Source organism: Notechis scutatus, chromosome 9 (genome assembly GCF_049901735.1).
Source record: "Notechis scutatus isolate UNSWTSFEM ecotype Mainland chromosome 9, rNotScu1.2, whole genome shotgun sequence".
Taxonomy (NCBI): Eukaryota; Metazoa; Chordata; class Lepidosauria; order Squamata; family Elapidae; genus Notechis; species Notechis scutatus.
In genome coordinates this window covers 2690713-2717777 of record NC_142017.1, presented here as the reverse complement: position 1 = coordinate 2717777, position 27065 = coordinate 2690713, and the positions used below count along the sequence as shown (strand labels likewise).

Here is a 27065-nt window from a genome sequence, read left to right as displayed (position 1 = left end):
TGAACTTGTAACTCAACCTCAGACACACAAGCATGTTAAGCGCCAACATTTGTGCGACACCTTCATCACACGGGTATCCTCTTGCCGCCCTCTGTAGATGCCCAACTAAGGGGGTAGAAGCATGCGATGCCATTACTAGAACAAAAAGAACTCATCCCTACTAGAGTTAAGACAACTCTTAAAAGAAGTTCATTTTTTATATAAAAAAAAATCAGGATACACATACATAACTCAAGAGTTGTACTGAATCTTCTGGTTACAAGGCAGCTGTGCCTCTCTGTCTCTTTTACTTTAAGCATAATTTAAGCCCAATTACCATTAGGAAACAAGTGGAATTTCATTCTGAATCCTATGCAGAGTTAAATGCCCACCTGCCTTTCGTAGGTAGTTCCTTAATTACAACATTTTTCAACCTCTTTTTAAGAACTTTCCCTTCTTGTAATGTATCTCAACCTTGGCAACTCTTAAAGACACCTGGACTTCAACTCCCAGATTTCCCCAGTCAGCCATGGATCCACTAAATGAATGTAAGTCAAGGGCTACCTGTACTCTGGGGATCTAAGGCAGCTTCTTCAAAAACAAATGGACTGGCTTGAGGAACGTCTTCATGGATGACCTTCCAGACTAACTTCTGCTGAGCTTCAGAAGAGACTTCCTTTCCAATGACCCGTTTCCTGTGTCCCTAGCACCACTTCCAGTGCCCGGAGGGGTGGGGAAACTGTTTGAAAAACCTGCCGGCTTATTTGACGACGACCCGGTGGAGAAAGAGACAACGGAGAGTTGGCTGACTTTGAGAGGTTTCAACCCCCCCTCTCCTTTTCCTTCAAAAGCCATTCTTGACCTCCCCAAATAGCGGAGGACTTCCCTTAAATTGAGAACAAAAACAGCCGTTTGACCCAAGCAGACGGTAGCTTAGAGTTTGTAGGGTTGTTCCCTATTTAGCACTGAACTGATACTGAACCTGAAAAGGAATGATCCGGTGAGGTGAGGAAATTTGAAGCCTCGCGCTCTGTCAAGCTTTGGGTTCTCTCGTGGGAAAAATCAGAAGCTGTGTGAGATAATCGCCCACCCCTACTACAGCTCACAGGCCTCGTCGGGGTGAAAAGAAGAAAGGATACCGTGGCACCAGACGCCATCCTGAAACTTCTGGTTTCGGAGATTCGGTTTGGCCGGCTGTTTCCAGCACGTCCCGTGATGGACAACAGCGTCTCACGATGGACAACAGTATCTCATGATTGACAACGGTATCTCATGATTGACAATGGTACCTCATGATTGACAACGGTGTCTCTTGATTGACAACGGCAGCTCCAGGAACAGTCTTTTCAAAAGTGGAGAGAGGAAAAAAAAAAAGAGAAAACCCCACAGACTCCCCAACGAAGAGACCTGGTGAAAAATGTAAAAAAACAATTGCAGTTCTTCTAGAATCGCGTAACCGCAGTGGAGATGCTATTTGGACTTCTTCGGCAGGACTGTCCCCGTTTTCCCCCCCCTCATCGTTTGGTTTGTTCTGTGCAATGGAAGCCAGGCGTGGCAAATGTTCCCCGTTCCAGAGAGAGAGAGAGACGTTGGAGGCTATCAAAGGTATAAAACTCTTGCTTGCTACAAGCAAAATGTTTGTTTGGATACTTTTGTTATAAAGTCCGCCAGACCCGGGTTGTGGCTTGCCCCCCACCCCGTCTCACCTCCTCTTCCTCCCCCAATAAATACAGCAGACGCGCCTCGTGTGGGCTTCAGCATGATTGGGCGGGCTCAGACGGAAAATTCGGGCGCTCCTTTCTTGGCCCTCCTCAGTAGCAGCCTCCGGACTCGAAATCCAGCGAAAGGATTTATCCACAGCAGAGACGGTTGTCCCCCGAAGACCGACTTCATCCCTTCCCAGCACAGCCGCCGTTCCCAGGTGGGCTTCTCGCTCTTCAGCCTTTCGATCTCCTGCAAGTTAATGGGAGGGAGGGGAGGCTTGGGTGAAACCCTGCAAACTTGGGGTGAGCAGAGATTCAAGGGAGGTCTCCGCTGGAGGGGGGGGGAGAGGTTTGTGAGAACAGCAGGGGCCGAATTTGCAACGGGGAGTGGGGTTGGGGGTGACGTTGGAGGGTGGGGAAGGGAACGGCTTACCGTTTCATCGTTGCATATCGAATGGATCTGGGTGCCGAACATGACGGCGGTGAACGTCAGAAACAGAAACCCTTCAAGGCACAAGAAGATCAGCAGAATGACCGTCACGGGTGGGGAGAAGTTACTGCATTCTGGGAGGGAGAGAAGGAAGGGAGGGAGGGAGAAGGGAGGGAGGGAGAGGAGTGGAAGGGGAGGGGGGGAAGGAAATAAGGGTCAAATAGACGGAAGGAAGGAAGGAAGGAAGGAAGGAAGGAAGGAAGGAAGGGAGGGAGGAGGGAGGGAGGGAGGGAGGAGGAAGGAAGGAAGGAAGGAAGGAAGGAAGGAAGGAAGGAAGGAAGGAAGGAAGGAAGGAAGGAAGGAAGGAAGGAAGGAAGGAAGATGGACAGACATTGGAGAGTGATGGAAGGGAGAGAGGGAGGGTAAGGATGGGAGAGAAGGGAGGGGAGGGAGGAAGGAAGGGGAGAAGGGGAGAGAGGGAGGAAGGAAATAAGGAAGGGTCAAATAGAAGGGAAGGAAGGAAGGAAGGCGAGGAGAGAGAAGGGAGAGAGGGAGGAAGGAAAGAAGGAAGGGTCAAATAGAAGGGAAGGAAGTAAAGAAGGAAGGAAGATGGATGGACAGGCATTGGAGAGTGATGGATGGATTTTTTGGGAGAGAAGGGGGAAAGAAACAAGGGTCAAATAGAAGGGAAGGAAGGAAGGAAGGCGAGGGAGAGAGAAGGGAGAGAGGGAGGAAGGAAAGAAGGAAGGGTCAAATAGAAGGGAAGGAAGTAAAGAAGGAAGAGAAGATGGATGGACAGGCATTGGAGAGTGATGGATGGATTTTTTGGGAGAGAAGGGAGGGAAGAAACAAGGGTCAAATAGAAGGGAAGGAAGGATGAGAGAGAGAAAGAAGGAAGGGAGAAAGGAAGGGGAAGAGAGAGGGAGGAAGGAAGAAAGGAAGGAACGGAGGAAAAGAAAATTAAGTTTGAATCCAAAACAATCACATTCACGAGGTCTTTTTAGAACAATTAGCCAGCCAGAATAAAGAGGGACTGTGAGGTAGAATTCAAAACTGACTTGCAAATGGTTGCAAGCGAATATAAAAGACTGTATTTATAGAAGGCACAAAAACATTGTACAATATACTGGAGAGTGGAAATATATTACATATATTGGCCAGACAGTTTAGGAGGTTCTTATTGTTCTGGGAAGGTGACATTCCTATTTTAGGGCTTCAAAAACTTCCTCCAACTTAAGGGTGACTCCTGAAAACTCCACGGATACATCGATAAATCAGAAGGCATTTGTTTGGCCCCTTTCAACTATCAACGACTGTTAAAAGCCAATAGCTTTTGCAACCAGCCTGTTTCTTGTCTTGTATTAATAATGTTGGCAACAGTAAAAAAACAAACAAACACACCCTGTGTCTCCTCCGAGGAAGCAATTTTGACTTCCTAATCAAGCCTTTCTCAACCTTGGCAACTTGGGACTTCAACTCCCAGGATTCTCCAGCCAGGGGGATTCTGGGAATTGAAGTCCACTCATTTTAAAGCAAAATGTAACACAGATACACTGCGTTTTCTCCATGCGTCTGTCTCTCGCAGCACGGATCTAAGCATCGCCCAACGCTGCGCTCCCATGCATAATTCAAAAAGGCAATTATTTTGAAAACAAAACTTCCCCCAGCACATCGGTCGGCTGGAAGATGTCACTCGAGCACTTAGCAAAATGCTCTGCTGGAAACGCACCCAGTCTTCACTCAACTGCCCATTTTCCATTTTCAGGCTTCTCAACCGTTGGGTATCTAGACTTTCAAAAGGTGGGTCTTCTCCCGGAACGTCTAACTACCTTAAAATTTCTTGTCTTAAGATCCGCCGGTGGCGCAGTGGTTAAGAGTGCTGTGCTGCAGGCCACGTCTGCTGATAATTGGCTGCCTGCAATTTGGCAGTTCAAATCCCACCAGGCTCAAGGTCGACTCGGCACTTCTCTCCTTCCAAGGTGGGTCAAATGAGGACCCAGATTGTTGGGGGCGATACGCTGACTCTGTAAACCGCTTAGAGAGGGCTGTATAAAGCACCGTGAAGCGGTATTCCTTCCTCCCTCCCTCCCTTCCTTCCCTCCTTCCCAGTAGTTAGAATCCAGTATTGCAGGATAATTCTGCCCACTGCCAGCAGTTCGATCCTGACTGGCTCAAGGTTGACTCATCATTCCATCCTTCCGAGGTGGGTAAAATGAGGACCCAGATTGTTGGGGAAAAAGAGGCTGACACTGTAAACCGCTTAGAGAGAGGGCTGTAAACACTATGAAGTGGTATATAAGTCTAAGTGCTATTGCTATTTTCCAAAACTACTCCAGCTCTAAAGATAAGCTTGAAAAAGATAATGCTTCTTCTGAAAAACCCTTGTCCAGCAGAGTGAGAAAATCCTTTATTTAATCACCTTAGACCCCAGATTGTACTTATTTGTTTCGGAATTATTTCTCTTCAAAAGGCACGATTTGGCTTGGGTACAGCTTTAATCAGCCTGGTGAAGTTTCCCCTGATTTTTATTGATGGCTGCCACCACTGGCTTTTGTAAATGGCTACTTAAAATCCTTCCAGTTTCAGATTTGTGCACTGGTTCCTTTACGGTCTGATGGCACCTGAACCGTTCTACTACTAGACCAGGGGCCTCCAAACTTGACAGCTTCAAGACTTGTGGACTTCGACTCCCAGAATTCCTCTTCCGGTCATGTTAGCTCAGGAATTCTGGGAGTTGAAGTCCACAAGTCTTGAAGCTGCCAAGTTTGGAGGCCCTTGTAACAAGACCAAGCGATTTTAGGCGTGCTTATAAATAAAATCAGTCCAAGGCCACGTGCTGGCTTACCAATCCACTGATCTCGGACACAGGAAAAGAACTGGAACCCACAGAGGATGAGGGCATGAGCTGAAATTAGAGCTATGTACATCTGGAAAAGAAGGGAAGATGCAGAAATCAATCTTCGGAAGGCACAGCTCCCAAGACAATCGCGTGTCCCCTTCCTTTATTTCTCATCTAACTGTGTCTATTTCAGGGGTGTCAAACTCGATTTGAGGGCCGCATCAGGGTTGTGCTGGACGGGGGGGGGGGGCCTGGCTGAGGTGGGTGTGGGCATGTCCAGTTTGACGTCACTCGTTCAGCTCCGTTTTCGGCCACGATGGCTTCCTGCAGCCCTCTTGCCAGCAAAAACGCCCAGGTGGGCTGTGCACAGCCTTCACAAGCTCCGTTTTCGCTGGCAGAGGCACCACAGGCCAATTCTTCACTCTTTCCAGAGTGGCCCCATGAGCCAGACTGAAGCATCCCTCCAGCCGGATCTGGCCCAGGGGGGCCTCGACTTCGACCCCCCTGGTTTATTTTCTCCATTTTGGAAGTTGCCTGATTCCACAACCATTTGAGGCAGCTTACAATAAAAAAATTAAATGCAAACGATGCCTATTAAAAAAATTAAAATAAAATAAAAGGAACAGAGTTCATCGGAAGGTGCCCCCACCCACCCAAAAAAGGTTCAAACAGCAAAATAAAAAAAGCTCAGCCCCCATTTCCAAGCCAAGGAAGGTCTGAGAAAAAGCCCAAAGGGTACAGAGATAGCAGAGATGATATTTCACAAGGCAGATATTTCACCATCACCATCTAATGTTGGCATTAGAATGCCACCCGTATTCTGACTTGCAAATTTAAACGTTCCGCTAACACTCATCCCTCTTCCCCGATTGGCGATAAATGAAATCCCGATGCCTACTCACAGTAAAAAGCACGAAAAACCTCTGGTTCCTTTCCCCTACGCAGTTGTTAACCCACGGACAGTGATGGTCCATCTTCCGAATACATCGTTTGCAAATACTGATGGGAATTTAAAAGGAAAAACAAGTGAGGAGGAGGGGGGAAAAAAAAGAGGTTATGTGCATTTTGGAGCTGAAAGTAGAAGCGATTTCTTTGAGAATCCAAGGTGTTTGCATACAGCAAACCAGCCAGATCTATTTCCTCTTTTAGGAATCCGACAAAACTTTATTAATTTATAATTCCTATTTCTGAACCGCTCAACTCTAAGAGGAACGTTGGAAAATAGATCAGGTCGGTATCGTATCAGAGAAAACTCCCAGGACACAAAGCTATTATGGGTCAGGGAAACAGGGTGAAGATTTCAAACAGTCCTCGGAGCGAGGGACACCCATCGATCAGTCCGAATAGAATTCTGAAGAATGGAAGAAGCTTCTTGAAGGAGAAGCGCAACCTTTTCAAAGAAAACAGCAAGGAAGTCCAGTTGCCTTTGGGACGACCAGGACCAGGACGATGGAGAAGCTCCTTTGAAAGAAGACCAGCCTGGTGGGACCTCAGGGTAGCAACGGGGAAAGGATTTTACACCTCAGTTCTAACCGGAGGGAGCTAGGTATATTATATGCCGGTTTCAGAGCAAATCAAGGACAGCGCGGCGGATACCTGCAGTGATGGGCACGTTCTGGCTTCACGCTGCAACATTTGGGGCACTTGTAGATGACCTCCCCTGGTTTCAACTGCAAACTCTCCATGTATTCTTTTGTCGCATTTCCTTTGGGAACAGCACCCTAAAAAGCAAGACAGACAAAACTCAGTGACTCAGGAGGCGGCTGCTCTTTTGCACTGTACTCCTCGATGATCTCACGTTCTCCAAACAGGCTGTCCTTCAGTTCCCAGAATCCCCGAGGCTGCATTGGGAGAATGGGAGAATTCACCACGGCCAACTTGCTACACAGCCAACTCACCACTAGCCAATTCACCATGGCCAACTTCGCTGTGGCCGGATCATCAAGGCCAACTCACCACGGGACAACTTCACCTTGGCCAACCCGCCACAGGGCAATTCAACAAGTATATTTAATTATTGAAAATAATTTAAAAATTATTGTAATCTTTGTCCTTCAGATTTCATTTTGTCCCTCCTTTCACATCCTTTCTGTAATGATTCCATTCCGCCTGTCAATTCATAAAATATTTCTCTGGTCTTTTTGGAGTTGCTAACAGAAAGGGAGGCGGGAGCAGTGCAGCAGCTTGCAAAACCAAAACTGCATTCCATAAATGTTTTCAGAGATAGTAACCAGGTGACCGAAGTTTCTGCCATGCAAAATTCTAACTGGAGAGCATGATTGATGACTCTCGGCTATGGATGTGTCCCATTGGAGAATATGAATGATATACCCAGAGGGTGAGGGGAAAACCAGGGTCAAAGGTGACAATGAATGATGTGTCTCAGAGTCGGCTACATCCAGGCAGTGCCGGCATATTAACTCCCAATAAATCCTTTTTTTAAGTTTTGGAAGTTTGGCTCGAGACTCATGATTTAAATGGGGGTAACTGCTGGAGCCCTGACACCACCATTTCTTCAATATTATGTAATTTTGTTCCGAGGTGAGTTATTCTGCGGTGAGTTGGCCATGGCAAATTGTTCTAGACTCATGGGATTATAAGAAGCAGGAATCCACATGGTCTAGAAAGAGTTCTCCGCGTGGCATCCAAAACCGTTGGGTCTCCACACTCACTGGATCCGTCAGCATGGTTCTTAGGTGAGAAGACAACGCAAGCACAGCCAAGCCGTTGAAAAGGACTCCGTTGACCAGGGAGTACCAGAAGTCTTTGGAAGGCAGCAGCATGACAAAGGTGACCACGAAGTCGGCGTAGACCACCAGAAGCCAGGTCATCACTGCGCAGACCATCCCGCAGCTGTCGCGGATGAACCAGAGGCGATCTCCCGCGTCACACGCGGATGATGAATCGTAGCAGTCGTTCTCGGCCAGAAGCGGATGGTGTTCAACTTCACGCAACCTGTGCCCGGATGACTGCATGGTTTTCCGGACTGGCCCTGTGGGGAAATAACCAGTGGGTAGCCATGCAGCCAGGATCCTAGATGGCCCATCCTCTGTCAAGGGATGGCGAACAGCCCATCCTGTTCTAATTTAAACGAGGCAAGTCAAACGCAGTAGGAAGGACCCCAGAATCGATGTACCCAAGGTTGATCTCAACAGACTCAGAAGACCAAATGTTTAAGATCCTAAGGGTCAATCGGTTTTTTTTTCCCACATTATGTTGGCTGCTTATAAGAACTTCTAGAAGTCCTCAAGTCAGCTGTTGAAATGTAAATAAAAGCAGGGATTGGAGCTCAGAGTTGAAAGGAGGGGTCTGCAGTGCGTTCGGAGCCTGCCTGTTTTCTCGCAGATGTTTCCTTATCCAATTAACATCAGTGGGTAGAAGGGAACAAGATTTGCAGAGGAGGAGGAGGAAGAGATGGAGATTGTGGTGTCCTTGGTGTCCTCTGAGCTTGGTTGCTTTCTTGCAGACATTTCATTACCCAATTAAATAACATCATCAGTGCTAGAAGGGAGTGAGGTTTGGAGGAGGAGGAGGAGGAGATGATTGTGGCACTCTTGGTGCATGACTGTTTTCTTGCAGATGTTTCATTACTCAAACTAGGCAACAACATCATAGAACAACTGAGTTCAGAGAGTACCAAGGGCCCCGTTAACATTAAAATCTTCCCCTCTTTCCCACTGCTTTTGTTTCTGGCTGTTCTTTTGGACTGGCTTCTCAAGTGTAAAATCTTGGGGGAGGAACCTCACAAAAGGAGACTCATGAAATCTACCTCCTTCTCGACAGACCAATCGTGGGGCTTCCATTGTTTAATGCTGTTTTTGCAGAAGTTTGAATACCTTTAGCTGTACTAAATGAGATGACCCCGTCAATGAGTTACTTTCACGCAGGAATTACACCCTAGGATCTATTTATTTATTTACTTATTTGAAAATTCAGCCTCCGGGGGAATAAAAATTCTTGCTCTGGGGATCCATCTCTTGGTCCTCGTTTGCCTGGCCCATTTGCCTTTCCCGTCTGCAGGATGGAAAGCCTTTCTGGGGAACATTTGCTAAACCCCATTTGGTGTCTTTGAGTGAAGTTCTCAGAAGCTTCATGAAATCACAAACGGCCTCGTTAAATCATGGCTTGCTTGGGAAAGGATGGCGTTCTCAGGGAGCGCCCCACAGAAAATCAAAGCAGGAGGAACAGCTGCAGTGTTAAGTCTCCCAAATGCCGGGAATGGCAAGAAATCCTAGATACCCTTTTCATCCTAAAATCCCTATTGATTCAGGGCTATTACGGGTCGATGGTGAAGAGCAGGGCTGAAAGCCTGCTATTGATTTGCTGATATCTGAGCAGATGCTTCTCGGTTCCCCCCACGAACGGCAGCTTCCTTTCCCTTGCAAAATAGCACACACGAATGCCAGTTTTAGAGGCGCGTTCGGCTAATGTGTAATTATCCTTGATTTATCACAAATCAAGGCGGGAAGTTGGGCCCTGCCAGCTGAATGAAACAAGGACAGAAGGGAGTTAGGATTGATTCTACCTCCTCCTCCTCACTGTGAATAGGTGCAGCCTTAGCTTGAAGATAGCAATCACCCCTCAATTATTATTATTTTTTCTTCTTTTCAAGATGCTCAGCGACTGTCTGGGCAAGTTCCTGCACTTTCCTGGTGGGGTTTTTCAAAAGCTGTTTGCCACTGTCTCCTTCCTAGGGCTGATAGAGAAGGACCGGCCCAAGCTGACCCAGGAGATTTGGCACCTAAGGTAGAACTACAACTCACAGTGTCTCCTGCTTTCTAGCCTGGTGTCTTCACCACTACCCTGATCTGGCTCTGGTCTGTAGCCAATTCTTCTTTCACTGATTCTGGTGAAGGAAATCAGGATCCATTCAGAACCACCTCAAGGCTTACTACGATCCTTAGGAATCCAGCTGACAAATGGCATTACTGCAGCAGGGCAAGATTTTAATCCTGCCTTTGGAAAACAATCAAGTCATCCACACAACACCCTAAGCATGACTTGATGAAAACAAAAACCTTCATTTTTGGCACAGGGTTCAGATCTTAATCCACGGAGCAGCAATTCTGCAGCAAAAAAAAGCTGGTTTTGCTTTCCCCTCCCCTCAAAAAAAAAAAAAAGATGCTGTGTAAGATAAGAGATTTGCTGGGGGGGGAGGGAAGACAGCATAAAGGAGGTTGACTTGTTGAAAACCCCAAATACGTAATCGAATGTGACTGGGGGAGGGGGGAATCGCTCCAACCTAAGCTGAGGCACGGAGCCTTCGCATAAAAAGGATCGCTTTCAAACCACAAATATTTGAGACAAGGGCTTGACTGTTTTGCAGCTTTTATAAAATTGCCTATATTCATTTTCTCCAACCTGGTGCCCTTCAAGCATACTGCATTGCAGTTTATGTACATATCTTAGCCAGCCTCCTCTTAGCCAAGACCAAAGAGAGTTTGATCTTGGAGAAGGAGGGCCGATGAAACGCTTTTAACTTGGGGCTTCAATTCTGGTTTTCCCAGCCACAAGAATATCAAATAAACAGGTTTTGCATTCGCTGCAGAAAGGCAATAACTACCCACAGGAACTGATGAGAGGACAGTCCGCAGCAAGATGTCACAACAACTTAAAAGTCGAACTGTACCAAAAGCTCAGAGAAATGTCCGTCAAATACTCCTATGAATAATGTTAACGCTTGATGAAAATATATCTCCCAAAAGGAGCTGCAATAAATATATATATATATGTTTTAAGTTTTCACGGTACTTACGTGTTTCTGTGTGTGTGTGTGTGTGTGTGTGTATATATATATATATATATATATATATATATATATATATATATAATGTGTGTGTGTGTGTGTGTGTTGTATGTATGTATGTATAGTATTCAGCTTTGTTCGGGTATTTTCCCACGTCATTATAGTTGTGCTTTTAAAGTTGTAGCAACGTTTCGGCAATATAGAAGCCTGATGATGGCAGATGAGATTCTGCCGAAACATCGCTACAACTTGAAAAGCACAACTGTAATGATGTGGGAAAATACCCGAACAAAGCTGAATACCATACATATAAATACCCGCGAAAACTTAAGAAGACATACACACACACAAACACACACATATATATATATATTAAAAAACAGTCTAGTCATGTGTGCATGGCAACTGGCCACGAACCTCTAGTGGTGCTTTCAGTTTGAAATGTTATCCATCAATCTCACTTCCCTAAATTGTCTATCTGGATGGTGGAAAAGGCCCTCCTCCGTGGCTTTCTAACGGAACGTCGAGGTCAGTTGACGAACTTCACGAGTTTTTCTTTGCTGTTTTGCCTCTGCCTATCCGAAGAAAGCTTTATGAACGGGAAGCTGGGTAAGAGACGTGGAGGCCCCTGGGTGCAGGTGTTTCTATGGGCCAGGGGGAAAAAAATAAAATCTACATACCTGTTAGGGACAACGGTTACTGGGACATCTTGCTGTTCCTTTGGGCTTTCGACGATGCAAACGATGTGGTCATATCTGGTGTAACCTTCCCGAGCATAAATAGAAGTGTGTGTTGGTCCCAATCAGAACAGCTTGAGAGAAAAGCCAATGGCGGGGGGGGGGGCATCACCTGGAAAGGACAAAACATCTGCTGAATGTGGTAGCAGGTGCTCCCTGGAGAAGCACTTTTGACCTCTGGCTCACTTCTCAAGTTCAAGCACCTCCCTTTCTCTGGATTGAATCCTGAAATCTCTAAGGGAAAAGGGGAGAGAGAGAGAGAGAGAGAGAGAGAGAGGGGGGAGAGAGAGAGAGAGAGGAGGGAGAGAGGGGGGCTTCTGATTCTTCAGAAGAGGAGAGGTTGTGGTTAATGGGCAGTGTTATCCGCCACCAGCTGTTTCGGGAAGTGTCAAATTCAAGCCATCTGCCCTGCTCTCTTGCTGTCCAGCTGTCCGCAGGCTATTGCCATATTCCAGGAGGTTATGACCCATCTGGGAAGGCAGAATGCACGTTGTCCGGGGGCTGCTTGAAACTTACAAACTGATGCATTGCAAACCAAGGTAACCAGGATGACTTTGGAACCATTTTTTGTCAGGAGTTTAAAAAAACTTCTATATTAGGTATTATTCACCCAGCTGAAGTTGATTTTTAAAGGCTTGGGACGTGGGTCCCTAAAGGTCGTTTCTGCTATATAGTATGAAATACATTCTTCTCAGGGTAATTAAGGTTAGACATTTCTTTCCATCTGTGGTCACTTTTTTCCCCCCTTCCCAGAAGTTCCTTTGTCAGTCACTGCTGCTGTTCAGTTTTAGGTGCTCTGCTATTATTTCATTTCCCATGCTTCCAACGAAACTGCAAATTAATTTTCCTTCTAAGTTATTTTAGCATTTCTATTTCTACCATTTTATTATCCTTCTTTTGCTACCTTTAGAGAATAACTGTGGGTTCTGGTCTACTGATGTTTGCTATTGATCTTTTGATTTATTTTTCTCTTACTTTAAACGGAAAACGTAGAGCAACTTAAAAAGCAGGGGAACACAGTCGCCTACATAGCCAAACTACTAAGGTCTACAGGAAAAAAAGGAGGACGCCAGCAAATCCGAGAAAAATTGCCAATTAATTAAAAATTGCAAAATAATAAGTGAGCAAAAAGACAAAACACTTCTCCAAGTAACTCTGTTGACCTCTCTCTCAACAGCCCAGAATGCAAACAACTCAACGGCACACTGATAATGTCAACAAGAGTGAATAATTCAAAAGTACAGAATGTGAAGCAAGTTTGGGCATCTCGTGAATGAGCTAATCCACGTTAAGAACAGGAACTTTCCCAGAATCAAGCCAAGCCTTCAGATAATTCAACCAAGGAAAGGACAAGGGGAAATAAAAGACTGTCAATGTAAAATATATTTCATACAGAAATAAGAATATAAAAATCCACTGATTCCAGGGCACCAGGGACAAAGCATCCACCCCAACGATGCAAAATTGTCATCCACAGTCAGATACCGTTCCAAATATTATAATTTTTTTTGGTGGGGGGGGGAGAGTAAATTGATGCTCCTTTGAGTTGACATACCCTGTCTTGGAGGAAGCCAACCTAGTCAGCCTTTTATTGTCCAGGAAAAGCAGCAGCTGCAGGAGGCTCAGCCGGCTTCTAAGCGCCCAATTAAAAACCTCTTCTTGATTATTTATTCCAAGTATTGCAGCTTTCAAGGTCACAGTTGCTCTGCTCCCGCTAACGGTGACCAGCCTGTAACTGAATATTCCCAGCCATCCTAAAGTTACATATTTTTTTTCCAGGGCTGCCTCTCCACAAGAGGTACCAGCTGTGGTTGAAGCAAAGCTACCCTCCGCCTTAAAGCTAGCTTCTGCTTCCCTTTTTGGAGTTTCCGAGTTGCAACATACCTACAATCGGTTCCTTGAGCTGGTCCTGGCAAGTTCGGAGGATGTTCTAAGCGGGAGGATGGAAGAGGATGGAAAGATCTGCAGGCCACGGACGGCCTGCCCCAGCCTCGTCATGGGCCATGGCGGTGGGGTGGTTACATCCTGATGGGCTCCGGCTCGCCAGAGATCCACAGGCGTTCTCATCAGCAGGGCCTCTGATGTCACAGAGATCTCCCTAGGTGAGCAGAGCAGGCAAGGTAACTGCTCTGTTGGAGGAGGGGGGGCCACAGGGAGGGCCAGAAGCACATCAACAACACGGCGGGAGACATTCGTGTGAATCCGAAGGCAAACCTTTGAAGCTGCTGACCAACGTCACAATTCACACACGTGGGAAGATCAAGCAAGTATACATGTTCTGATCCAGGCTTCGTAAACTGTACTTGTTCACAAACTTGTTTTAAAAGCAAAACCTATTTTATTGCAATGCTGGGAATTGTTTTCATTCCCAGACGGAATTCATCTTAAACAATCCCCCAAGATAAGCACGTGCCTTTCAGCTCTGTGAAGTGCTGCCCAAAACAGAAGTATCAAATAAACTAGAAAAGAAACCAACCGAAGTACCAGGAAAAAATGACCAGAGTACACAGAGCTTCAAGGAGGACTCAGAATCTGTTGAACTACTTTGCTTCCTGCAAAGATGCCGTCACCTTGGCCTGACTTTTATCCCTTATGGGTCAATCACCTCCGAGCCTTACTCCTGAGTCGCCCTTTTGTCTTAGCTGCTCTTGCCTTCTAGCAGCTCTGCGCACACGCGCACTGGGAACAGGCTCCCCTTGTTCCTCTGCCTCGCTACTGCCAGACTCCAAAGGCTCCAAAGGCAGCACCCCACTCCCAGATGGTCCTTGCTCCATCCCTGGATCGGATGCAGGACCCTCGTCCGAGTCCTCTCCAGACTCCCTGACTGGTCCTCGTTCTTCCTCACTGTCTGATTCTGCTACCATCTGTCCAGGCTGCCGGCGAACCACACCAGTGTATATTTTGCAGAGCATTACAGTAGCCCAGAAGGATTGCTCTTCTTTCTGCGGGAACACACTTATGCAGAAAAATAACACATGTGTTTTGTGTGTGTTCAGTAACACATACGTGTTACCGCAGAAGGAAAAGCAGTCTTCCTGAGCTACTATAACACTCAGCAAAATACACACTTTTTTTGATCTCTCATGTGCCACCGTGTTATGTTTAGAGGTTTTTAAGAAGAGACCGGACAATCACTTGTCTGAAATGGTCGAGGGTTTCCTGTTCAAGCAAGGGGCTGGACTAGAAGGCCTCCGAGGTCCCTTCCAACTCTTGTCATTCTGTTGGTGTGGATTTTGGAGATTTAAGACAAACAGGAGTTTTCATCCTACCAGCAATGAGACAAAATAAAAACCATGCACCTGGGCAAACCATGGTATGTTTTATATTTTGCTGAGGGCATCTGTAATATAAGTATGATTCTTTTTTTTTTAGTTACAACACTTGATTGTCCACGTTACTTTCCTCTCCTCATTCTTTTTAAGACCGAAGTGAGCATTTATCTGTTGTTGTTTTTTTAACCTTCCATTTAGCAGCCTTTAGTCTCTCCCCAGGGGCATCGGTTTTGATCTGCTCTCGAAGTTTTGCAATTCATCCTTCAGTTGCTGGATCTACTGGCCAAAATTGCAGATGCAGATGACCGGCTAGTGAAGTCAGCTGACGGGTGGGAGGATTAGCCATCACTTTCCTTCAATTATTTGATGCTTACCGAGACAGGATCTCCCCTAATGAGCTCCAGCGTCTTTCAGAGTCATCCAATTAGTGTCCAGTTCTGTAATAACTGTACTGTTGCATTGAAGAAAAAAAAAAAAGGATAGAAGTAATTGAAGGTTTTGCCAGGCGATGAGAAAGCCCAGCCATTCTATTGTGTGCCACTTCCTGAATGCATTTGGGAGGCATGCTCTAATGCAGTATTAGACGCTCCTTTGCTTGCAAAATGTCTCAGTTTCCGTTCCGTTTTTTGCTTCTTAAAAAAAAAGGAAGCTAAAAAAAACCCAAAAAAACTAAAGCTAGCATATTTTCTCACGCCTCAAGAAAGCATTCTGGTTAGAAAGGATAACAGTCTAGGACAGTGGTGGGTAACCTTTTTGGGGCTCCCATGCCAATAACATCACCCAGAAGGCAATGCCCATGTCTCCTGCACATGCAACCCCTCCCCCCACGTATGTGTCTTCTGCACACGTGTCTCCTGCGTGCTGCCGTGCCCCTTCACATGCACGCCAGATATCCGACAAATCAGCTGTCAGGTGTGCAGCGGGCGTGCACAGTAGACTTTTCCTGGGCGAGTGCTCGCCTGCTGGCAGTAATGGCTCTGCGTGCCACTTCCGGCACGTGTGCCATAGGTTTGTGTGCCACCACGAGTCTAGGAGTTACACTAACAGCCTGAACTATTCAAGGCAAATCGGTTTCACGTTGTTTTCCAGAAGTATCGTTGGCTAAGAGCTTTGGATAGACTTTTATCTCAGATTTACAACTGGAAATGCAGGATTTGGGAGAAGCCGAAGCTGCCAAGGTTGAGAAACCCTGAGCAAAACAGGGAAATCCCAGCCTTGAATGAAGCAGGGCAGATAAGCAATGATGAAAAAGTCTCGGGTTTATCAGGGGGTTGGACTGGATGACCACCAAGCTCCCTTCCCGCTTTGTCATTCTGCGTTTCCCTTGGGAGAGATGAGGATCTCCCTCACCCAGATGGAGATGGGCACGTCCCGAAACTCCAGCAACTCATCCCGGGAGGTCACCGTCCCCTAGAAGGGCTGTGGTTCCAAGGCCCATCATTCCCAGCCAGGATTCCAAAGAGGATGGGGCGAGGGACGGGAGATGGGAGTCCAACTTGCCCAGAGGGCACCCAGCTGGGAAAAAGCCCATCAGCTTTTTCCACTTCCAAAATCGGGATGGGCCTCGAGTCCCATAATCCCTTCCCGTGGCTGGGGATTATGGGACTTGGCCTTCCAAAATCGGGATGGGCCTCGAGTCCCATAATCCCTTCCCGTGGCTGGGGATTATGGGACTTGGCCTTCCAAAATCGGGGTGGGCCTCGAGTCCCATCATCCTCCACGGCTGGGGATTATGGGAGGTGAGGTCCAGGGCAGGAGAGAGGAGGCGGCACCTGGCAAGGGCTGTAAAGGGGCGGGGCCGCTCAGAACGGGAAGAAAACAGCCGGGGGTGGGCGGGGCCAAATGGGGAGGGGCGGGGCCAAATGGGCGGAGCTTCGGTATGCCTCCGCCCTCTCGCCCCCTGACAGACTCACCTCGCCCCGGTTCCGTCTGGGTTTTGCCTCGCACGATCCCGGCTGATAACGATGGCGGCGGTCCCGGCTGCGTCCCGGCCCATCCCGGATGGAAGGGCCCGGCCCCGCAGGCCTCGCAGGCCCCGCCGGCTGTGGACCCGTCGCCGCGGAGGCAGCAACGAGCGAGCGAACGAACCGAGCTCCAGAAGCAGCACGGCGTCTCGCGCATGCGCCCCGTCACGCACTTTTGGCCCGGCCCTCAGGAGGGCAGGGGGGACCCTCTGCGCATGCGTTCAGAGGACTGGGGTTTTCTCCCCCCCCCCCAAGGGCATAGAGGGAGGAGCGATAAAATTAGGGATTCGCGACGACTTCGGGGGGCGAGGCAGGAGACTTTCTCCGCTTCTCTCATTTTGCGGGTTGGCCGGAGCGGATGGTTAGTGAGAATAAAACGCGCGTGGCCCCTCGGCCGGAGAGAAGGAACACGAGTGGCGTTTTTCTTCCTCTCCTGAATGGCATTCCCGCTTGCTCCGCAAATGGCGGCCGTGAAATGACATCGGAAGTGACGCTTGCGTGAGCGCGCCTCCTTATGCATCCAACTCTAGGGTGTTCTACTTCGTCCTGGGCCGGGTCCGCGCTTGCGCAGAACGCATGTTGCCTCTCTTGCCCTTTTTTTGCAGGGTTGCAGCAATTCATCAGTCCTGCAGCTGCATTGGGCACCGGCACTCTCCCCGCTCCCTTTTGCAATGCCTCTGGGCATGTGCAAAAAGCCTCGGGTTCTGTTCTTCCTCGCAGACCTTCCAGTCTATCCATGCCACCCACCCTCCCTGCTTGCGAATAATGCATTTTACATATGGTTCTTAGCAAACCCGGGACAACCTCGCAGGATAGTTGTGCACCGACCATGCTGCGGTGGGACAGCGCAATCAAAGAACCGCGTGCAAACTCGGTGGTTACGGGGTTTTCCTTTAACTGCAATTCTGTGCTTTGCTGGTGATTGACAGTCAATAAATGCAATTGCTATCCTTATTTACAATTGCAACACCAATAATAATTTCATGCATGTTTGCTCAGCCTAAATAGAATTTTTTTATTGGCCAAGTGTAGACATTGGACACACAAGGGATTTGTCTCTGGGGCATAAGCTCCTCGGTGTATATATAAGCAACAAGTGGTAAATCATGATCATAGTCATCATGAAATGCAGCATAAATCATAAGATACAACACTTAGTCACAGGATACTAAATAAGCAATCAATATAAATCGAGGATAAATACTAGGATAAGTCCCTCCGCTCCCGTTTTATTCTCCTTTCTATCGATGAAAATATTGATATTCTATATCCTGGTTCTGGCTACCTTAGAATGCAAACCATTGAAGAAGAGTAAATCATCTTAAAACCTAAGAATCTGAAGTACTCTGGCTTTTCAAGACACACCTTGATCTGAAAGTGTTAGATGCAGATCTGAGATTATCTATCTATCTATCTATCTATCTATCTATCTATCTATCTATCTTTATGTATCTATATATATTTATATCTATATATCTATATATAGATCTACATCTAGATATATCTAGTCTAGATCTATATCTATATGTATATATATATATACCTAGATATCTATCTAGATTATAGATCTCATACACACACACACACACACACACACACACACACACATATTTCAGACCACATTTCAAAAGTGCAAAGTGCTCTCGCGGCCCCCAAAATCTATGACTCTACTCTGGCAATGGGATTTCAGTAGCTTATTTCACCTTTATTTCAATGCTTTTCAAAGTTCAGAACTTCCTTGGGACAAAATGAATAAATCCTAAATGAAGACATTGGCCTCTCTTTGTAGACTGAATATCCCATTTTTTTCTGTGGCGGAAAAAAATTTCTTATGAGTTGAATCCTGAACTAATTTACTAGATCAAGTTCTGATTTATTTATTTATTTATTTTGGAAAGGCACAAATCAGTTTTCTATCTTTAAATCGGTTTGCCTGTGTCCACCAGGGAGCAGCCTTTGATTAAAATATGGAACCATCTTTGAAAAAGGAAGCTTCCTAGCCATCTTTTCAGTTTTCTTGCTCCCAAAGCGCATTCATAGCTCATAAATGAACAATCTTTATGGACTGTTCCATATGGGTCAATTTAGGGACCCATATCTTTATCGCTCTGCGTAAACTCTTCCTTGCATTTGGAAAGCTACCTTCTCAAGACGAAAGGATGCCCGCAGAATATTTTCTTGCATTTCTCCTTTAGATCTTTCCGTGCAAAGAAAACACGTTCCCATTTTGTGACAGTGAGAACATTTTGGAAGACCTCACAGTGCAGCTGAGACCAAAGATATGCCATTTGTTAAAAAAGAAAAGAAATATGAAAAATTATGCACGGCTTGGAATCCGAAACCTTCCGAAATATCTGTTTGCCAAAGTGGTAGCAAAAGAAGAATGACGGTGGATGGTGTCATCTGTTCAGGATGGATAACTTATTTATGGCCTTCCTTCTGACAATATTTGCAAAACTTGGCAATCTGCAACTGATGGAGTCCAGCTGCAAGTCCAGCTGGGATCCAGATGTTTCCAAACATCTGTACATCTGTTGCTTTCGAAGTGGGCTTCCATGGCACAGGGGAGAAATGAAGTAGTGAAATTTAACTGTTGCACTTCCCATCTCCTTTTTCTCTCTCTCTACCAAGTTGGCAAATCTTTGGGGCAAATCAATCAAAGACTCTGGAGAGAAGGGCATTTACGGTTAAATATTTCTCTTATGAATATGTAATTTCACTCCGCTCGATAATTTGCAAGTCCTCTTGGAAACTCAATATTGTTCCTGCTAGGAGACAAGCGAAAATTCCCTTGCTGGAAATTGGGAACAGAAAGGCAGGGGCGTCCTTATTACGACGTGGGATGCTTGAAACACACTCAAGACCTGTCTGAATTTCAGGATGGACTGGAAGAAAATGTAATTTGTCCTGAGCCAGGTGGGCACAGCATAGCCCTCCTTTTCCCTCTGTTTCATTTGGCAGCACACTTCCTTCTTGCACGAAATGGCAGAGGAGTCCTGTCCAAATCACACCATGGCAGGGGAAAAATAATAGAATTCTCCAAGTTTCAGCTACTAAAAAAAAACAAAAAACAGCGCTAGAAGGTTCAATGTGTTCTTCCAAATACTCCCCCATCTTTTCTTGAGCGAAAAAAAGTTAGAAGTTATGAACCTCATCCATGGCCTCTTAGGCTCCTTTAGCTCCTCTTTTCCCTCCAGGCTCTTGGAGTCCTTGGTTCAGGGGCTTAAATTTGGGTGGAGTGAAGGGTTTCCTTTCATTCTTCAGGTTCTTGGACCACTGGTTGAATATTGACTTGTTAAAAGCAAAAAAGTTGACCTTTAAAAAAAAAAAGCATTTCCTTGCTCTGATGACAATTGTAAGATGAACTGGTGGGATTGCACAATGGCTTTTCAGAAGCAAGAAATACCTTTGCCCAAATAACCTTGGCACAAGGAGAATGATTTGGGTTTAGGGTATGAAATGTCTGCAAGGAAACAACCAAGCTAAGAGATCATCAAGGATCCCACAATAATAGATTTATTGCCTCTAGATAGAAAAATATAATAGAGCATCCCTTGTGCTTTTCTTCTTCTTCTTCTTCTTCTTCTTCTTCTTCTTCTTCTTCTTCTTCTTCTTCTTCTTCTTCTTCTTCTTCTTCTTCTTCTTCTTCTTCTTCTTCTTCTTCTTCTTCTTCTTCTTCTTCTTCTCCTCCTCCTCCTCCTCCTCCTCCTCCTCCTCCTCCTCCTCCTTCTTCCTCCTCTTCCTCTTCCTCTTCCTCCTCTTCTTCCTCCTCCTCCCCCTCCCCCCTCCCCTTCCCCCCCAACTCATTTCCCTTCTATTACTGATGATAAATTATTAAGAATTTCCAATAAGTACTGAGAAACATAAGGAACATCTTGTTTTGCTCCTATTTTTTGGAAGCTTCAGAGTGACCCCTTGTGGTCAGAAGCAATGGCTGGATTGTTGAGTCTCCCAAATAAAAATTGAGAATATTCAGTGGGAGCTGTACCTGGATGGTTGCTTGGTTCGATATTTCTTTCTGCCTCCTTCTTTGTAATGGAAGAGACTTTGAGGTCTTCTAGCCCAACCCCCTGCCCAAAACAGGAACCCTTATATCATCCTGGACCAAGGGAAAATCCAAACTTTCTTTGCAAACCTTCAGTGTTGGAGAATCCACAGCTTTGAAGACAAGCTGTTCCACTGATCGGTTGTTTTCAACGTCAGGAAATTCCTTTTTAGTTCTAAGTTGCTTCTCTCCTTGGTTAATTTCCATCTGTTGCTTCTTGTCTGTCTTCAGGTGCTTTGGAGAATAGCTTGACCCCAACTCTTTGTGGCAGCCCCTGAGATACTGGAACACTGCTATCATGTCACCCCTAATCCTGCTCTTCCTTACACTAGACATACCTAGTCCCCTTAACCATTCATCGTATCGTTTAGAAGAAGGCTTTTGAAAGAATCAAAGACCAGCATTCATTTGGCCTCAGACTGGGTTTTCTGAAACAAGGCATCTCCAAATTGTGGTTTACAACCTTACCTTTTTTTTTTTTGCTCATCCGAGCTGACTATAATTTTTGGTTTTGACATAAAGATAGACTGTGGTTAGCAGAACATGGAAGTTTCCTGTTTTCCTGCTCATCGCTGACCCGCAAATAAATGTCTTGGTGTTATAGGATGAATCGTATTTGCTAACCGTAACTCTTGTATTTGGCTGATTCAGCTTTGCCCAGCTTGGTGCCACCCCCCCCCCCCGATGAATGCCTGACACAGTGCCCATAACTGGCAGCCACCAGCCATGTACGAGCCATGCCTTGTCCCTCTGGAAAGTTTAAAAAGGATAACTACTCCCATTTGGTATCATATCTCAAATATGGGAAAGAAATAAAAAAAATAACATTGGCCACACTGTATAAAGAAAATTTATGTTTTACAGGTGGCACATCCCCCTCAACAAAATTAGCTAAAATGTACTCAAATTTATCTCCTGTATGTTGGAAATGCTCCCAGGAAAATGGATTGTATTATCATACATGGTGGACTTGTAGGAAAGTTCAGGATTTCTGGCATAAAATTCAGAGTTGGTTAGAGGAAATGGCTGAAATCAAACTTGAGTATAAACCGGAATTCTTTCTATTGGGAATTAACACAGAGAGATACCATAAAGAAATAATGTATCTAATAATAAACGTGATCACGACTGCAAGATTAGCCTATGCTCAAAAGTGGAAACTCAAGGAAATTCCCGATGAAATGGAAATAATTAAAAAGATATGGACATGCACAGTAATGGATAAACTAACGGAATTAAAAAGTAAAGACGAAACTGAATACCATAAAGTATGGGATACATTTTACCAATGGTTGGGAAAAAGGAAGGACTTAAAATCAAAACTTAAATAAGTCAAGCATGTTAAGATAATTGATTAGGACTATAGAAACTTCTTATAATAAATGTATAATGTACATTTGTATTATTTGTTATCCGCAATAGATATGTATGACAAATAGGTCTGTCAGGATGATTAAACCACGTTCACTTTTTTAAATGTTTTTGTTTAATAGAAATTTATTTTAAAAAATCTCATCCATCTATGGCTACATTCTTTATTTCTTTATTTTGTTAGTTTAGTTATTTTATTGTCATTGCACCCTGTACAACAAAATTAAATACCATCTTCAGTGTACATCATATATAAGAAAACTATAAAAATAAATCAAAAACATCCTTTATATTCTATACAATTAAATTGAAAACCCCTGATACTGCATTAATATTGCACTATACAGTAGAATTCAGTACAGTTACGGCCCTGGCATAGAAGCTGTTTTTCAGCCTATCTGTCCTTGTTTTTATCATCCTGTATTGTCTGCCAGATGGTAATAGTTAAAAAAAAAGAGAGCCCAAGATGAAATGAATCATTAAGAATGTTTGTTTATTTTTTATTTATTTTTCCTATTATTTTTTGTATTCCTTAGTATTTTCTAGTATTCTTTATTTTTTCTAGTATTTACCGGTATGTAGAAGGGTGGCAAAAGTCCCTCCACAATGGAAGGTATAAAGGTGACAAAAGGAGAGGAATGTTTGAGACTTCCAACCTTAACACAACACACAACAAGAAAAAAAACACAAACAACAAACAACCCAAAACTTTTTGAGGTTTCACATTTGGGAAATAAATTCTCTTCCATCTTGTATTGTTTTTTTAAAGCATCGTTTTTAACATGTTTGCAAGGGAGAAAGCCAGTCCTCCAAAAAGCCAGTGCAAGCCAAGTTCATACTGACACAGCACTAAAGTTTGATGGCGTCCATTAAATCAACCCAGAAGCAGGGACTCCTAAAACTCTGCCAAACTCCCCAATGGCTGAGCTTTCTTTGTTAAGGTTGTCCTGTCTCCTGGGACACATTTGCGTAACAAATGTTTAAAATCCAACTGTCAAAAATGGCAGAGGGGAGGGAAAACTCTTTGTTCCATTTATAAGTGGACTTGAAAATCACTGGAAAAAAAAAAAAGCTGGTGAGGGATTACATTTGGAAGAGGTTGTGAGGTTGGATGACACCAAAGATCCATCTAGTCTAAAATCTGGGGTCACCCGGTGGCCAACAGGAGCTATTTGAGATGTTCACAAGGAGATGAAGTGAGGTTTCTGGGATGTTTCTATCAGCAACTGGTATTATACGTTTGCTGTGTGGATTCTGGAAGCTATCAATACTGGTGGCCATGGATAGCTATCAATACTGGTGGCCATGGATAGCTTGATCTTTTACCCTGTTTCCCCGAAAATAAGACCTACCCTGAAAGTAAGTCCTATCTTGATTTTTACATGTGCGTAAATTTTTACATTTACAGGTTTCCTAAATAAAAGAATTTGTTTTGGAAGGTGGACTTAGGGTTTTTCTTTTAAAATGGATTTCATCACTTGGAAACCTGACACCAGTTGGTTGCTCCATCTTGTTTTAGGTCTCTCTGTGGATGCTTTTGATCAAGTGGGATCAATTCTGTGATTGCCTTGGTCCACCTGCCACCAGTTCTTGCTGTGAGACCAGCCCATTTCCACTTCAATTCTTTCACTCTCTTGATGGCATCGTATCCTTTCGTTTGTCCTCTAATCCATCTGCAGGTCTTTCTACCTTGTCTTGATTTGACGTATTTCCCTTTATCTGTTTTCCTTGATCCCCCAAAGCCCTAGTTGCTGCATTCTGTCCACATATGTTTTCTGCTGTCCACTGTTTTCTGCTGTCCCAACATTGGACCTGCTTTTTTCCATCATCCTATCCAGCCCTGTCCAACATCTCCTTTTCTTGGACTTTTCTTGACCACATTACCAAAACAGATGAGAAGACATCTAGATAAGATTAAGTGGTTCAGTCCTGGTCAGGATGATTTCCCCATCCAGATACCTGATTCTTGATTCCTAGATATTGTGAGTAGACATTCAAGATTAATGCCTCTTAAGATCTTGATAGGCTATTCTTTAACCAAAGAGGATAAATGAAATTAATCATCAGTTACCAGAAAAGGGTTGGACTTCTCATCGTTGAAATTGTTAGGTTGAGGGTTCCCCTAATAAGGTTTTTTCCAGCTTTCTGCAGACAGATTTAGATCCATTAGGACTGCCAAATCACTCTATGATCCTAGGGCTTTATCTGTTGCAATGATCCCCTTGCAAATTACAGAGGTCAAAGCAACAGAATGAGAATCCCATCTCTGGCACAAGAGCGGAACAAAAAAGGGGTCCTACATTTTCGTTGACTTTTTCTTATCTTTAATAATCTCTGAAGTTCCACACTTCTGTGGTTCTTTTACTATAGAATTCCCTGTTTTTTGCCAAACTGTCATGCTACCTGATAGGGCTGAAAAGAATTTTGCATGATCTCAAAAAAACGGGGTAGAGTCACGGTGCCTTCATCTGGAGTCTACGAAATAAGGGATAGACAAGTTGGTGGCCTTCTAGATTTCTTCAACTACAGCTCCCAGAGACCATTGCTGTTGGCCATTGATGGTTGGTTGCTGAGAGTTATAATTCAAGGTATTTAGAAGCGCCCAGTGTCCCTTCTTCGTGATTCTCCAGGTCCGTCAAAGCTCAGCTGAATCTTAGAGCCATGTAATTAAATCACAAGGCCTTCTAGTCAATCCTCCAAGGAAGGAACAAGAAAATATTTTTCTTTCTTCCTGGCATCAGGCTGAGCCCTGTGATTATCTAATGGCCTGTCAATCAGCAGCAGGCCATCAGATCTGGATTAGTCCTTCAGAGTTGGAGCTGTGGACAAGCAAGACTGTCAGTGTCAGTTTTTCGCTTCTGAGAATAGGTCAGTGTTGCTTTCCCTCTGTTTCTCGTCTTTGCAAATCTCTCGGTTTTGGTTTCTCTTCGCTTTGCATTTGTCCTTTGGTGAGATGAATCCATCCCAGTCCCTTACTAATGTGAGACTACAATTTTTTTAAAGCTGCTTTTAAAATTTGGGCCTCTTTCTCTGAACGTTCACTCCTTAGCTTGAAAAATTGCTGAATGTGCATCCTTTCTGCTGATTTTTTTTTTTTTTTACAGAAACAGAGTATATTTATATGTGGGGTTTTCCCAGATGTGCCTTCTTTGTTCATATATTCCTTTTTTATCACACGGCAATTTTAGGAGAGGGATGAACAGAATAATAGAGTTGGAAGGGACTTCAAAGGTCTTCTAGTCCAACCCCTTCTCAAGCAAGAGACTTTATACCTTTGCAGAAAAATGGTTGTCCAGTCTCTTCTTAAAAAAACCCTCCAGTGACGGAGTACCCACCACTTCTGCAGGCAATTCCTTCCACTGATAATTGTTCTAACTGTTAAGATTTTTTCCCCCCAGTCCTAGGTTGCTTCTCTCCTTGATTAGTTTCCATCTTTTGCTTCTTGTCCTGCTTTCAGGTACTTTGGAAAATAGCTTGACTTCTTTGTGGCAGCCCCTCAAATATTGGAACGGTGCTATCAAGTCACCCCTAGTCTTTCTTTTCATTAAACTAAACCTACCCAGTTCCTATGACCTGACAATGGAGCAGTGGTTTATCAGATTAAAAAGGAGGCCACCTTCAAACATGGGGTAAATGTACCATCCCTGTCCCCATTTTTACCTGATGGAACTTTTCAAGTGGAAAAGATCCAAGCCAGTTCTTGCATTGGTCATAAAAGGAGGAACGAACCCAAATCTGAACCCAGGGCCAATGAGCTACAGTTCCTATACCACTCCGTTCCTTTGTTACCTTTGGGACCCATTCAAGAATTTGGTTTTAATCTTTGTCATCGTCCAGCGTCTCCTCCTGAATTTCGCTGAGCATCTTAGATCTCACAGGAGTGGCCTCCGAGAGCATCCAGGGGCCGGCGCTAAGATGTTTTCAATGGACTTTTGCCTTCGAAATGCTCTCGAACAGATAATGTTGAAGATGGCCGAATCTTGGGCTTCACTCAAAGGCCGTCCCTTGCTGTGAAGGGATGAGAGCATAAACGGTGTATTTATTTGGCTTTGGGGTGGAGTGACATTTCGGAGTGGAATTCGTGGTATTGGCCTCCAAGAAACGGCATTTGTTTGGACAATTATGATCAATCTGAAACTCAAGGGTAGGCGCTCTTATTTCGAGATCCCCTTCTATGCTCCAAGCCTGTGAAAATAAAAAATAATTTGAAAAAGAACCTTCCACCACACGGTGTTTTGATAAGCCCCCTCCCTCTGGGTGATGGGTTCAGGCTGTTTTAGATCAAGGAGGAAGCGAGGAATTCTTGAATGTGTATCCACAGGTAGAGTTGGCCGAGCCAAGTTATGGCCTGTGTAGAGATCCTATATTGTTCTTTTTCACATAAATATTCCAAAAGGATACATTGAGCAGGTTTGGAGGTTATTTTCGTTGGACTGATTCTGCAGATTGGGAAAGGAGTGGTTTTTCAAGTTGATTGCTTTAAGCCTTCCAAAGTCCTACTAATTTTGTGGGCATTTTAAGAACGGCGAACATATTCCTCGTTGGACCAGATCAACTCACTCTACCGGTAGAAAATCATGACATGCTTTTATGAGTTTTATCCATGATCACGGAGTCAACCACCTTCCAATTTTAAACATCTCAGTTTACCTACCATTGTCAGCTTTGGTGGTCCTAGTTTCCACCAACCAATGTAGAATTCTTTTCAAACCTCCCTCCATCTATCACGGGAGAGGAACTAATAGAACTGGGTAAAAAATGATAGCAGGATTTGATATGAAAGTTGTTCGGTTGAACTTCAGAATCAACTCACCTGGACTCCACAAATTGAAAAGGCCAACTGAACAGCAGCCAAAACCAAACAAGAGGTCTCCAAAGCAATTTGGGCCGTTTGGATGGCTTTCGAGCATATGCAGAAAAGATTTGGTCCAAATTGAGGCAGAAAATCTGAATTGCTCCAACTGGACAATTTAATTCAA

At 44.8% G+C, this 27065-nt stretch overlaps 1 protein-coding gene and 1 long non-coding RNA gene across 6 annotated transcripts in view; both read right to left on the bottom strand.

The window, feature by feature from the left end:
• LOC148129798 (uncharacterized) overlaps positions 1-27065 on the bottom strand; it is a 293893-nt gene that overhangs the window by 185127 nt on the left and 81701 nt on the right. The window lies entirely within an intron of this gene.
• On the bottom strand, positions 179-16841 carry ZDHHC7 (zDHHC palmitoyltransferase 7). Of its 5 annotated transcripts, none has more exons than XM_087971418.1 (11): positions 16620-16841; positions 15081-15157; positions 11547-11668; positions 11378-11462; positions 7624-7943; positions 6548-6672; positions 5854-5950; positions 4958-5039; positions 2116-2246; positions 1269-1932; positions 179-1228 (listed from the first exon to the last, which is right to left on the bottom strand). In XM_087971418.1, the coding sequence occupies exons 5-10, from the start codon at positions 7924-7926 to the stop codon at positions 1753-1755; spliced, it is 918 nt and encodes a 305-aa protein (XP_087827544.1). In that variant the 5' UTR covers positions 7927-7943; positions 11378-11462; positions 11547-11668; positions 15081-15157; positions 16620-16841; the 3' UTR covers positions 179-1228; positions 1269-1752. The 5 variants fall into 5 exon arrangements, with proteins under 5 accessions (XP_087827544.1, XP_087827546.1, XP_087827545.1 ...); XM_087971420.1 differs by having other exon boundaries at positions 11547-11659; XM_087971419.1 differs by lacking the exon at positions 11547-11668.

Excerpts from the sequence above, each read along its gene's own strand:
- ZDHHC7 (XM_087971418.1), bottom strand. The coding sequence starts at position 7,926 with ATGCAGTCATCCGGGCACAGGTTGCGTGAAGTTGAACACCATCCGCTT. Across the intron at positions 5,040-5,853 it reads GGTTTTTCGTGCTTTTTACT|ATGTACATAGCTCTAATTTC; the intron begins GTGAGTAGGCAT and ends CTTCTTTTCCAG. Across the intron at positions 2,247-4,957 it reads TGTCCGAGATCAGTGGATTG|AATGCAGTAACTTCTCCCCA; the intron begins GTAAGCCAGCAC and ends TCTCCCTCCCAG.